At 46.3% G+C, this 12,419-nt stretch overlaps 1 protein-coding gene across 3 annotated transcripts in view; it reads left to right on the top strand.

Moving 5' to 3' along the window:
* The first annotated feature begins 907 nt into the window (after positions 1–907).
* ntf3 (neurotrophin 3) overlaps positions 908–12,419 on the top strand; it is a 47,909-nt gene continuing 36,397 nt past the window's right edge. Inside the window, exon 1 of one of the 3 annotated variants that reach the window (XM_038811200.1) lies at positions 908–1,063. In XM_038811200.1, coding sequence (XP_038667128.1) covers positions 983–1,063 — 81 coding nt within the window. In that variant the 5' untranslated portion in view covers positions 908–982. Of the gene's footprint in view, positions 1,064–1,834; positions 2,036–5,579; positions 5,983–12,419 lie in introns of those variants that run through there. The other 2 variants (XM_038811201.1, XM_038811202.1) reach the window with 2 other exon arrangements.

Genomic DNA, 12,419 nt, shown 5'->3' with positions numbered 1-12,419 from the left:
CAAAGGAGTAATTCAAACCCCTGTGGTCATCCTCAATAGCTAGAGGATATCATACTAAAATGACATTTTAGCCCACTAAGACTGGCAATACATATGATGTATCTTCTTCATTTGTCTTCCTGAAGGTATGCCTTGGTCATTATTCACTGAGGTTTGGTGAGGAAGCAGCCTCAAGAGGTTCAAACCCCATGCTGTTGGTGCTACTCTGGTCCACTCGCATACAATGTAGAAGGAGGCCATTCAGCCCATCAAGTCTGCACCGACCCACTTAAGCCCTCACCTTCACCCTATCCCCTTAACCCAATGACCCTTCCTAAATCTTTGGTCACTAAGGGCAATTTATCATGACCAATCCACCTAACCTTTGGACTGGGAAGAAACCAGAGCACCCGGAGGAAACACACGCAGACACGGGGAGAACATGGAGATTCCACACAGTGACCCAGCAGGGAATCGAACCTGGGACCCTGGCGCTGTGAAGCCACAGTGCTATCCACTTGTGCTACCATGCTGTGTGTATGTGTGTTGAGGTGGTGTTATTTGCAAAACAGTAATTATTGCTGTCCTTTCTCCCTGCATGTACCTCATATCGCATTCCTCACACTATTAAACACCTATGCCCCCATACCTTGGAAATCCAATCGATTTACATTGACATGTTAACTCTCTGGCAGCATCAGGAACATCAAAGTGCCGAGCCGGTGTATTAGATTGCCTGAAAAATGTCGGTTTCGTTGGGAGTGCTGCTACACCTGTTGGAAAAGTTAAATGATCTCAACTTCCTGGAGGCAAACCGGTGTTTCAACCGAACTGTCAAATGACACTGGTGCGTGCAAAGTTGCTTTGCCCCAAAGGGAAGGTGATGTTTTGAAGACATGTTACCTGTGTGTGCACACAGAAACCGACTCTTATGAACGCAGTGCCTGAAATATTCAGGTAAACTGGACTGGGTCTCGGTGAAGATGGAAGCTGATCGTTTGTAATGACCAGACTTTATGTTGCTACTTGGAATGGATTTACGCATCGACCTGCAACACCTTTCGCATACCCTGGTGTAAAATGGGTGAGTTGAAACAGCAAAAGGGGAACAGGAAAGTGCATGACAGTGGCGGAGTACAGGCCGGCTGCAGCAAGGCCAAAGTGCAAATCTCCGTTATAATAGTTGGCAGCATTGCAGGGGTGTGTGTATGTGGCTGCATCCACACGTTAAACACTGCACCACGCTGTCCCACATCAATGAGAAAGGCTATTCCCTCCATGCCATTGCCCAATACTTCAATGCACGTGTGTGAGGGGGGCGGGGGGGTTGGAAGGAGAGAGGTAGGGGCAGCAAGAGATACACATAAAGAGGACAGAGAGACAGAACTGGAGACAGCGAGAGATATGGAGCAGAGGGAGAGAAAGGGAGCGGGAGAGAGAGAGAAATAGACAAGGAGAGAGTGAGAGAATAAAAAGGCAAGTATGTAATAGTTTGTGTTCAATGTTTGGCCCAGATCCTATAGCCTTCGGCTCCAGATCCCCCTTCTCTACTCCGGGAACGACAGATTCACCCTTCCACGAAATCGCGTCTGAATCGCGCTGCCGGACCTGGGATGATTAAAACGTTTTGCTAAAAGGGAAGTGGGTGTGTTGAGGGTGGGGGGCACAGGGCAGTGGATCAGTACCCGGGACAGCGGTTGGCGTCAGCTTGTCACTGGGCCCCTGTGTGGGTGTCAAACGTTAAAGGTCACGGCAGTGTGTGTGTTAATACTCCCAGTACACAACCATCTGACTGGTTACTTGTAAAGCAGCACATTCCCCAGATCTCTCTCTCTCTCTCTCTCGCTCACTCTCTCTCTCTCTCCTTCTCACACATTCACTCACTCATCCAGTCACCGAGACTCATCGACAAGATGAGCCGTCTCCAGTTGCGCTCCGTCGCCAGCTCAGACCATTGAGGCCACAGCTTTTTCTTTTAAACGACAACATTTTCTTTCACCTTCATGTCGGCGCGCATCCACCGATTCACACGGATGCCATGGTCAGCTCTGTCACGGTAAGGGGATTGGCCTTTTTCTGTTTCGAAGTCTGCCTTAAATGTGCCCCCAGAGTGGGTCAAAGTTGGGAGAAAGGAGGTTCAGAGTGAATTGAGTGGGCAAATGTGTTTTGTTTTCTCTTGGTTGTCGTTCGTTGTTGTTGCGCGAACTCTTGGAAAGGTCTGGAATATATAGAAAGCAGTTCGTGCAGAAACACATACGGTTTGCATTAAAGACGCTGGGAGCTGGTTTCTCTTCACGTTGCTGGGCTCGGGGTGGGGGGTAGGGTGCAGTGAGAAGCAAATAGGTCAACAGAAAGGTCCGCCAGTAAAAGGAGGAGGGGTCCATTGATTACAGGGAACTGCTTGGAGAGAGTGTGTGTTTGTGTGGGGTGTGCCAGAGATTTAAATTGGAAGAGGAAAGATAGGGCAGAAAAATAGGCAGATAGAGGCTGATTGCTACTGGATCTCGGGATCCAAGCCTGTTGGCTGGGGTGCTGGGGAGGAGGGGAGGTCAGACCAGCAGAATCCAGCAGCTCTGTAAACACTGCGGGTGTCAGACGTTCCACTCTGAGAGCGAGCCCCCACAAGTTAAGTCAATCGAAATATCGGTAGTGAGGAATTCTGCTGGGGGGGGGGGGGGGGGGGGGGGGGTGAGGAGGGAGACTTCTGCATGAAAGGGTTCTGCAAATCCTGACATCCTCTTGCCCGCCCGCTCCCCACTTGCCTTCTATACAAGCAACTATTTACAAAACAGAAGCAAAGAAACAAAACACATTTCAAACTAGGGAAACACAGCAGAAACGGAACAAGTTGAACTGGGTGTCACGATTTCGCACTTGGTATAAAATAAAATCGTCTCCAACCGTTTAGTGTAAAGTTTTGCACTCAGCGCGGTGTTTAAGGCGGCTGTGTTAACCGGGATTGTAGACACACGGGCCGCTCTCGACAGATCTTAGCCCCACTTGGCAGCATCCTTAAGTTGCCCTGGGCCTGTCCTGTCTGTCTTGCTGAAGGGTAAACGCAACATTGTGTCGAAGCTCAGGGTGGGTGCAGCAGCGGCCAAGTGGTACTCCAGAGAGCTGTGGATGGAAACTCCGTATGTGTCCTTGCGGTTCAGTAAAACGCAGAGAAGAGCGAGTCTGGAAACTCGCACCCAAATATAAACACCCGAGCCCGTTGCAGCTGTAAGAGGGAAAATAGGCCGCCTTCAACAGCGCAGAGTTCGGTTATATCTTCTCGAAACGGTATTTAGGGTCCACATTCAGGATTGTTTGCATAGAAACTCGCTCAATGTGCGTGACCAGTGTGTAGAACAACGGTGGACAGTGCCCTTTACCGAGTCAAATTTACTTCCAGGGGCTTAACATTTTACTGTTTATTGAAAGCTGCAGTGTCTGAGAACAGTGAGATCAGTAACACATATGGTGGCAAACTCAACCAGTTTTTTTTTGCTCTTCTCTGTTGGAATAATTGCATATCCTATTTCTGGCAATTAATCCTAAATTGGACATGCTTGGCCAAGACTGAACATGACATGTCTTTGAGGGCGGTTTAGACTTAACGTGCCGTGGTGAACCCAATTTGCAGTCAGGGCTTCAATGCACTGAACTGTGTTCTTGGGCTGCGTGCTGCACTTTGGAAGCATTTCAGAATTAAGTAGTTTTGTAAATACGAATGTGACGGTGACATCATTCTTTGGAGCACCTCTTGTTTGACTTTAGATAACAGCTGGTAACTGCCCTGGGTGAATTCTAAAGGAAGGTGATAAAAACAGATCTGAGCTCGGTTGTACTAGCACAGAGGATTCAGACTGGTGCATGTGGAGTCCATGGGGCACAGTTGGCTCATTTCTGGACCGCGGTTGCCCGGCCAGGGGAGAGCATTTGAATCCACACATGGGGATCATACTTAATCGGCCTGCTAATCGTGAACCTCGAGGGCGGGAATACCCCTCCTCACGTGATTTTAAAAATATATTCCATGCCTGTAAAACATCGGCCCCCACATCAGAGACGAGCCAGCGGGGCCAACCCGGTGTGGTATCTGCGTCCATGCTCCGAGGAATGAACTGGGATCCCCTGTTGGCCTCCATGTCTACTGCTGCAGCAGCAGCCAGCCATGGACTGATATGTGTGGAGTGACAGGCCGAGAGATGCTAGACAGAGAACAGGCCAGTTCAAATACGACCTCCACCCCAACCCTATTCCTTGGTGACTGATTTTCTGATGGTAAAGGGGGGTGGTTTCATTCTCAACTTGGCAAAGTGGTCATTTTTACAGGAGCATACATCAGATCACAAAATCGTGAGCAAGGTCGGGGCAATGAGTGACAATCCGAGACCCTCCCAAGAAATATCCTCTCACTTTTCAAATTTATCAGTAGAGGTAGTGGGTCAGATTAGAACACTTCGGAACGAGGTTTGAAGTCCGCCTGACGTTCTGGTGGTTGAGCTCACGCTAGTTTAAGGAGGTTGAACCGTTTGATGTGGTTGAATTTATACCAGATTAAGGTGATTGAGCTGGCACGAATTGAAAGTGGTTGAACTGACACTAGGTTCAGTGATTGAATTCACATTAGTTTAAGATGGTTGAACGGTTTAAGGTGACTGGATTCACACTAGTTAATAATAATCGCTTGTAATGAAATCACTACGAAAAGCCCCTAGTCGCCACATTCCGGCGCCTGTTCGGGAAGGCTGGTACGGGAATTGAACTGGCGCTACTGGTCTTGTTCTGCATTACAAGCCAGTTGTCTTAACCCACTGTGCTACCAGCCTCTTTTAAGGTGATTGAACTGACACTCGTTTAAGGTGTCTGGATTCACATGAGTTTAAAGTGGCTGAATTCACACTAGTTTAAAATGGTTCCTGATGAAGGCTATTCCGATTGAGTGCACCGATCAAAGCCCGATTCCTAAACGACAGGGGAGTATTTTTATATTTCATTTACTAACCTCTGCATGATTGGAGTGTATTTTTGAATCTGACCCATATGAACAGGAAGAGGGCAATATTCCACTCTTTCCTATTAATGGATCAAAAATCACCGTTACCAGCTTTATTGACAGCATTGACCTCTATGGACCCAATTTCCCGTCGGCACTCAGTCAAGTGAAACAGGTTGTCTTATGAGGATAGGTGTCCACTGGAGTTTAGCAGAATGAGGGGGTAACTAGATTGAAATATATAAGCTCCTGACAGTCTGGACAAGGTGGACCTGGAAATTGTTTCCTCTTTGTGGGTGAGTCCAGAAATAGGCAGAGATAGGTCAATGTTGTTAAGCCAAGATTTGATTGGGGGGGGGAGGGGGTAGATGGGAATGTTGAATTTGGAACACAAATAGATCAGCCAAGGTCTTATCCAATGGCGAAGGAGAGCAAAAGGTCAAAGCCGAGAATGGGGGGAAAACAACAAACAACTATTTCTCAGCGCTCCTGTGAAAATCCTTCACCAAACGCCCCTCCCATCTTCCCCGCCCCGTTCACATAATTGAACGTTTGAATAGACATTTACAAAAAAAAATCTATGAATCATAACCACGTGTGTGTGTGTGAGAGAGAGAGTGCAACTTTGGAGGTGGCAATAGCCAAGATTGAGGAAGAGTGGGTGAGTGTGAAAGGCCACACCAGGAGCTTGGGGTTCACATTGAGACGGAGAGAGGCATTCTGGAAAACGTCCCATCCCTGGGACTGAGAGAGGCATTCCGGAAAACGTCCCATCCCTGGGACTGAGAGAGGCATTCTGGAAAACGTCCCATCCCTGGGACTGAGAGAGGCATTCCGGAAAACGTCCCATCCCTGGGACTGAGAGAGGCATTCTGGAAAACGTCCCATCCCCAATGATGGGCGGGGAGGTTGTCAAGAGCAGTTAACCAGTGGCCAGTGTTGTTTGGACATCAGTAGGAATATCAGGAGAAGATGCGAGCACTCGCCATGTTAAGGACGGACCCTTAACACACCGATTCTAGGTTGGGGGTATCTTACTTTTCGTTTTTAAAAGTGGATTTTTAATAACCATTTTGTTGATAGCAGCACATTATTTGGGCTGACATTCTAAAGGTGAATGTTAACCAACAGTGCGTTTGCCGAGTGTGAGGCACATTGAGAGAATTAAATGTTGGGAGTGTTCGGTGCTTGGAGAAGACGAGGGACAACCGTAAGGGCCAACATTATGCTGCTCCAACTTGAGGAGGAGGAGGAGGGAGGGAGGGAAGGAGGGAGGGGGGTGGCGGGTCTCTCTCGAGCCTGTGATGTTGTGGAATTACTTCGGACTGATTCAGGTTAAAATCAGACTCAATTCTACATACAAAAGTGTCGCCACTACCCCTGCAGATCTGTGGGCTGGTCTTTCCTTAATTTGAACACCCTTTTCGCAGAAACTGTGTTTTCTTTTTAAAGGCAATGAATCTCCAGTCTGCAAACTCCTTCCTGTACCATAGGGATGTCGAGGGGGTTTTGAGGAACAGGCAAGGAATGTGTGCTTGAGGCCAATCTCAGGTTAGCCGCGAGCTTGTTTGAATGGAGCAGGCGTGCACTTGTGCAGCATCTATGGGCAGAATGGAGAAACTAGCATTTCCGATCAGAATGACATTAGGGTTGTTTTGCATGAATACTTTATCGCTTGTCAAAAGCTGTCTCGGTGGTTTAGTATCAGAATTTGGGGATTGTGTCTTGTGCGAAAGAATCGCTCCAAGTTGAATTTTGGATCAGAAAGTCTCTCTTTGGAAAAGAGCGACACCTCTCGACCAAACAACCCAACTGCCTCAGATCCGAACTAAAATGTCCAAGTACATTTTTTTTGTAACCCGATGTCATCTGTTAATCAGTCCCAGAAAAGGGGGAGGGGGGAATAGTTTGGACCAGTATTCTTATTTGCACATTTTATTTTTTTCCTCCTGGGGTTACATGCGGGCAACTGTCAGAAACCAGAACAACATTGTTTCCTCCTTAAGTGCGGTTGTATTAAAACCTCCTTATTTGCATATTGCCTCTTCCCCCCACACAACGGTACAACGGCGGCTGGCCTGCTCAGCATGTGGTCCCGGCTTCAATCGCATCGTTTTAAACCACACCAGCAAGCGCCTGCTGATCATTCCCAATACGACAAGCCGTTCGTAACAAAAAATCTGTAATCATTTAACTTTCCCACACAAATATCAGCGTCAAACATGCAGGCATTCAATAGTTACGAACCTTGAATTTCAGGGATTTCAAGGTTGAAAAAAATGGCGCCCCTTTTCTTTGCACACCTACTTTTGGGTTTGACTTTGGAGAACTGGGCTACCTACAACTCCAGCCCCGACTGATGACATTTAAAAAAAAAACCCAATATGATCTACTTTCTCAACCATCCTCACAGCGTTAACGCCCTGTAATGCCGTCAGTGGATACTGTGCTGCAAAGTGTGTTAAAGGTGTGTTATTGTGCATTAATTAGATGGTGTCAGGCATGAGAGACTGCCGTCCTGTGAAACGTCGTTAGAACCGAGACGGTTAAGGGCAGAATAAATAGAGATGTTGAATATTATGAAGGATTTTCATAAAATAGGTAGGGAGACACTGTGTTCATCAGCAGAAAGGTCAAATCCTAGTGCACACAAATTTAAGATCATTTGTCAAACAAAAAACTAGGGAGGATGGTAGAAGAATGGGGGAGGGTGGTAGAGGTGGGCTGCCTCACATCCTTTAATAAGTACCTGGATGAGTACTTGGCACACCATAACATTCAATGCGATGGGCCAAGTGCTGGCAAGTAGGATTAGGTGGGCAGGTCAAAGCCTTTCGTGTATCAGTGCAGTTTCGATGGGCCGAGAGGTCTCCTGCACTGTAGTATAACTGCAATTCTGTGAGATTTTTTTTCAAGTGAGTTGATATGATCTGCCTGAAACTGTGATGGAATCAAATTCAAAAGTAACTTTCAAAATGGAATTGAAAATGTATTTGAAAAATAAAATAAAATGCAGGACTATGCATAAACAGGAGAGTGGGACTAATTGGAGAGATCTGGCAAAGAGTTAGCATGTGAATCCATAGAATACAGTGCAAAAAGAGGCCATTAAACCCGTCAAGCCTGCACCGACTCTCAGAGCACCCGGCCCAGGCTCACTTCCCCCATCCAATCCCCATAACCCCACCTAACCAACATATCTTTGTCCACTCGGGAAAATTAGCATGGCCAATCCACCAAACCAGCACATATGTGGACTGTGGGAGGAAACTGGAGCAGCCGGAGGAAACCCACGCACACATGGGGAGAGTGTGCAAATTCATCACAGACAGTGACCAAGACTGGAATCGAACCTGATGTTGCCAAAATTGTTCTCTGCTTTTTCCATGATAATGCCTCTAGCAGAAGACCATAAGACATAGGAGCAGAATTAGACCACTTGGCTCATCGAGTCTGCTCCGCCATTCAATCATGGCTGATATTTTCTCATCCCCATTCTCCTGCCTTCTCCCCATAACCCCTGATTCCCTTATTAATCAAGAACCTATCTATCTCTGTCTTTTCTCTGTCTTGTCTTTTCTCTGTCTTAAAGACAAAAGCCTACCAATCAATGTCCACTTGCCAACCAATCAACACTCATTTGTCATGTAGTATAAATTGTTGTTCCCTTTACTGTTGGTTTATCTTTCATCGTTACCCTGATGAGGCAGGTGAAAGGCTTTGATAACATGTCTCTTTTTCCAGCAATGCTCAAATTTGGGTCACTGTCTGTGTGGAGTTTGCACATTCTATCTGTCTGTGTGGGTTTCTTCCGGGTGCTCCGATTGCTCCCCACAAGTCCCAAAAGACTTGCTTGTTAGGTGAATTGGACATTCTGAACTCTGTGTACTCAAATAGGCGCTGGAGTGTGGCATCTAGGGGTTTTTCACAGTAACTTCATTGCAGTATAAATGTAAGCCTCTTTGTGACAATAATAAATATTATTCTGTATGACCAAATGATTATACAATATATAAACAAAACCCCCTCTTTCTCTAACATATATGTGATTTAATTTAAATCTTGTTAAAAGAGCAGAACAGTTGTGAAGAATTTTTGTGATTATAATATGAGAATAAATTAAGGTCAATCAGATTTGCATGCTGCATCTCAAAGTCCTAGAGCTGTCATGTATTTGCTCAACAATTAATGACAGGAGAGGGAAGCCAAGGACATGTTAGAGGGCAAAATGAGTAAGTTTTGCACTTCGTTCTACCAATTACACTTTGAATAACATAGACATGCTAGCTATGTTGAGTAATGTGCAGGAAGCTGCAAGTGATGAAGGATGGGATCATAGGCTTTCGCCAACTCCTCCAGCAAATTCACAATTCAAAATCTGTAAGTCAAATTCAGCACTACGCTAAACTTCTACACAACTGGATTCTTTCATTTTAATACCGTGGATAACATTAAGATCCGACGTACTGATATACACCACTGTATCAAGCAGCTAAGTGGGGTCCTGCTCCAGTATGCAGCTTACATTATGCTGAACAATCTGAAAGAACGCCATCTGACAGAGCCATCTCAGCCTTTTGAGTTGTGCAGCATTTTCCAAATTACAGTATATACAGACATAAGAAACAGCAGCAGGGGTAGACAAGTTCTTTGAACCTGTTTTCACCTTTCAACACAATAATAAATAATCTCCCTCAAATCCATCTTCCTTCACTATACCCATATCCCTTAATTCCCTTAGTACCAAAATCTATTGATCTCTGTCTCGAATATACTACTGAGCATTTACAGCTTTCTGGAATAGAGAATTCCAAAGAATCACCAGCCCTTCAGTGAAGAGATTTAGCATAATTGCTGTCCCAAATGACCGATCTCTTATTCTCAGACTTTGATGCCATGTTTTAGATTTCCAAACCAGGGCATTGTTGTCTCATTATACACCCTTCCCTGTCAAGTATCTTAAGAATTTCATATGTTTCAAATATATCACCTCTTGTTCTTCTAAAATCTAAGGAACATGGGTCTAGTCTGCTCAACCATCCCTCAGAGAAAAATTCCCTCATTTCCCAGAACCCGCTCTTGGACAAGTAAGTCCTTCCTCAGATAAAGGGACCAACACTGCACACCATTTTTCAGGTGTGGCCTCACGGATACCCTGTATAATTATAGAAACAACCCATTACTCTTATAGTCCCATCCCTTTCGAACAAATGCTAACATACCATTTGCCTTTCTAATTGCTTGCTGTAACGGCATGTTAATTTTCTGTGACACATGTACAACCTCTAAAAATACAAATATTTCCCAACCCTGTACCATCAAAAACTATTTTGCTGCTTTATTTTTCACAAAAACGTGAATAAGTATGCACATTGCTAAATTTTATTCCATCTGCCATGGCCTTGCACACTCGTCCAACCAGTCTGTACTCCTCTGAAGCCTATACACTCACTGCATTCTTTCTCATCTAACTTTGTATCATCAGTAAGTTTGGATACATCACACTTAGTCCTCTCATCTAAATCACTGGTGCAGGTTGTAAGTAGCTGAAACCCAAGGACCGATCCTTGCAGTAACCCACTAGTTACAGCCTGCCAACCCAAAATAGAACATAGAACAGTACAGCACAGGACAGGCCCTTCGGCCCTCAATGTTGTGCCGAGCCATGATCACCCTACTCAAACCCACGTATCCACCCTATACCGGTAACCCAACAACCCCCCCCTTAACCTTACTTTTATTAGGACACTACGGGCAATTTAGCATGGCCAATCCACCTAACCCGCACATCTTTGGACTGTGGGAGGAAACCGGAGCACCCGGAGGAAACCCACGCACACAGGGGGAGGACGTGCAGACTCCACACAGACAGTGACCCAGCCGGGAATCGAACCTGGGACCCTGGAGCTGTGAAGCATTTATGCTAACCACCATGCTACCCTGCTGCCCCTACAGAAAGTAGCTACTTTCTGTTTTCTGTCACTTGAACAATCCTCAATCCAGGCTACTATATTACCCCAATCCCATGAGTCCTAGTTTTGTTTAATGACCTGTTGCGTGGCATCTTTTTCAATGTATTTTGAAAATCCAAATACACTATATCCACTAATTTCCCCTTATCCATCACACTTGTTACCTCCTAATGTCTGTCCCTCCATTGTTTTCATTTCAATTTATCATGGCCAATCCACCTAACCTGCACATCTTTGGAATGTGGGAGGAAACTGGAGCACCTGTAAGAAACCCACAGGTAGAACTTGCAAACTCCACACAGCCACCCAAGACCGGAATCAAACTTGGATCCTGGCATTGTAAGGCAACAGTGCAAACCATTGTGCCAATGTGCCGCCCATCTACTTAGTGAACATGTGAATAATGTGTAACCAGCACATCTCCTGCCCACCAGGAGCGACAACATGCTTGACCACTGCTACTCAAAAATCAAGGGTGCCTACCGTTCCTTCCCCTGACCGCACTTTGGGAAATCTGACCATAAGACGGTGCTCCTTCTCCCGGCATACAGGCAGAAACTCATGGGAGAATCCAGCTAAAAAGGCCATGCAGTGCTGGTCCGAGGAAACAGTAGAGCCCCTACATGACTGCTTGGAGACAGTGGACTGGTCCATATTTAAAAACTCAGCGACCAACTTAAATGAGTATGCCGCCACCTTCACAGACTTCGTCAGCAAATGTGTGGACGACTACGTGACAAAAGAAAGCAGTAGGTACGTTCCCCAACTAGAAACCATGACTAAATCGCGAGATTGACTCCCTACTGAAGGACAGGTCTGAGGCATTCAAGTCAGGCAACCCTGACCTATACAAGAAATCCAGGTACGACCTCCAAAGGCATCCAAGATGCCAAGAGAGAGTATCAGACCAAGCTAGAGTCACAGACTAGCGTTACAGACTCGGCGGCTGTGGCAAGGCCGAAACAACATAACGGGCTGCAAAGCGAAGCTGCACAGTATCTCCAGCAGCAGTACAACCCTCCCTGATGAACTCATCGGTTTGAGCAGGAAACTAATGATCTGCTGTCTAGTGTCCCAGCAGCCCATAACGCACCCATATCCACCATCACAGCTTCCGAAGTCAGACTGGCTTTCCAGAAAGTGAACCCTCGGAAGGTGATGGTTCCGGACGGGATCCCTGGTTCCGGACGGGATCCCTGGATCGTGCACTAAGAGCCTGCGCGGACCAGCTGGCAGATGTGTTCACGGACATCTTTCACCTGTCCCTACTCCGCCCCAAGGTCCCCACCTGATCCAAGAAGACCACCATCATACCTGTGCCAAAGAAAAACCAGGCAACATGCCTCAATGACTACAATCTGGTGGCCCTGGCTTCAGTCGTAATGAAGTGCTTCAAGAGTTTGGTCATGAAGCGCATCACCTCCATACTCCCAGAACGCCTTGATCCACTGCAATTCGCATACCCCCGCAACCGGTCCATAGCAGGC

Source organism: Scyliorhinus canicula, chromosome 11 (assembly GCF_902713615.1).
Source record: "Scyliorhinus canicula chromosome 11, sScyCan1.1, whole genome shotgun sequence".
In the NCBI taxonomy this organism is placed as follows: domain Eukaryota; kingdom Metazoa; phylum Chordata; class Chondrichthyes; order Carcharhiniformes; family Scyliorhinidae; genus Scyliorhinus; species Scyliorhinus canicula.
Note: the sequence above shows the minus strand (reverse complement) of the source record. Positions and strands in the feature narration are given on the sequence as shown.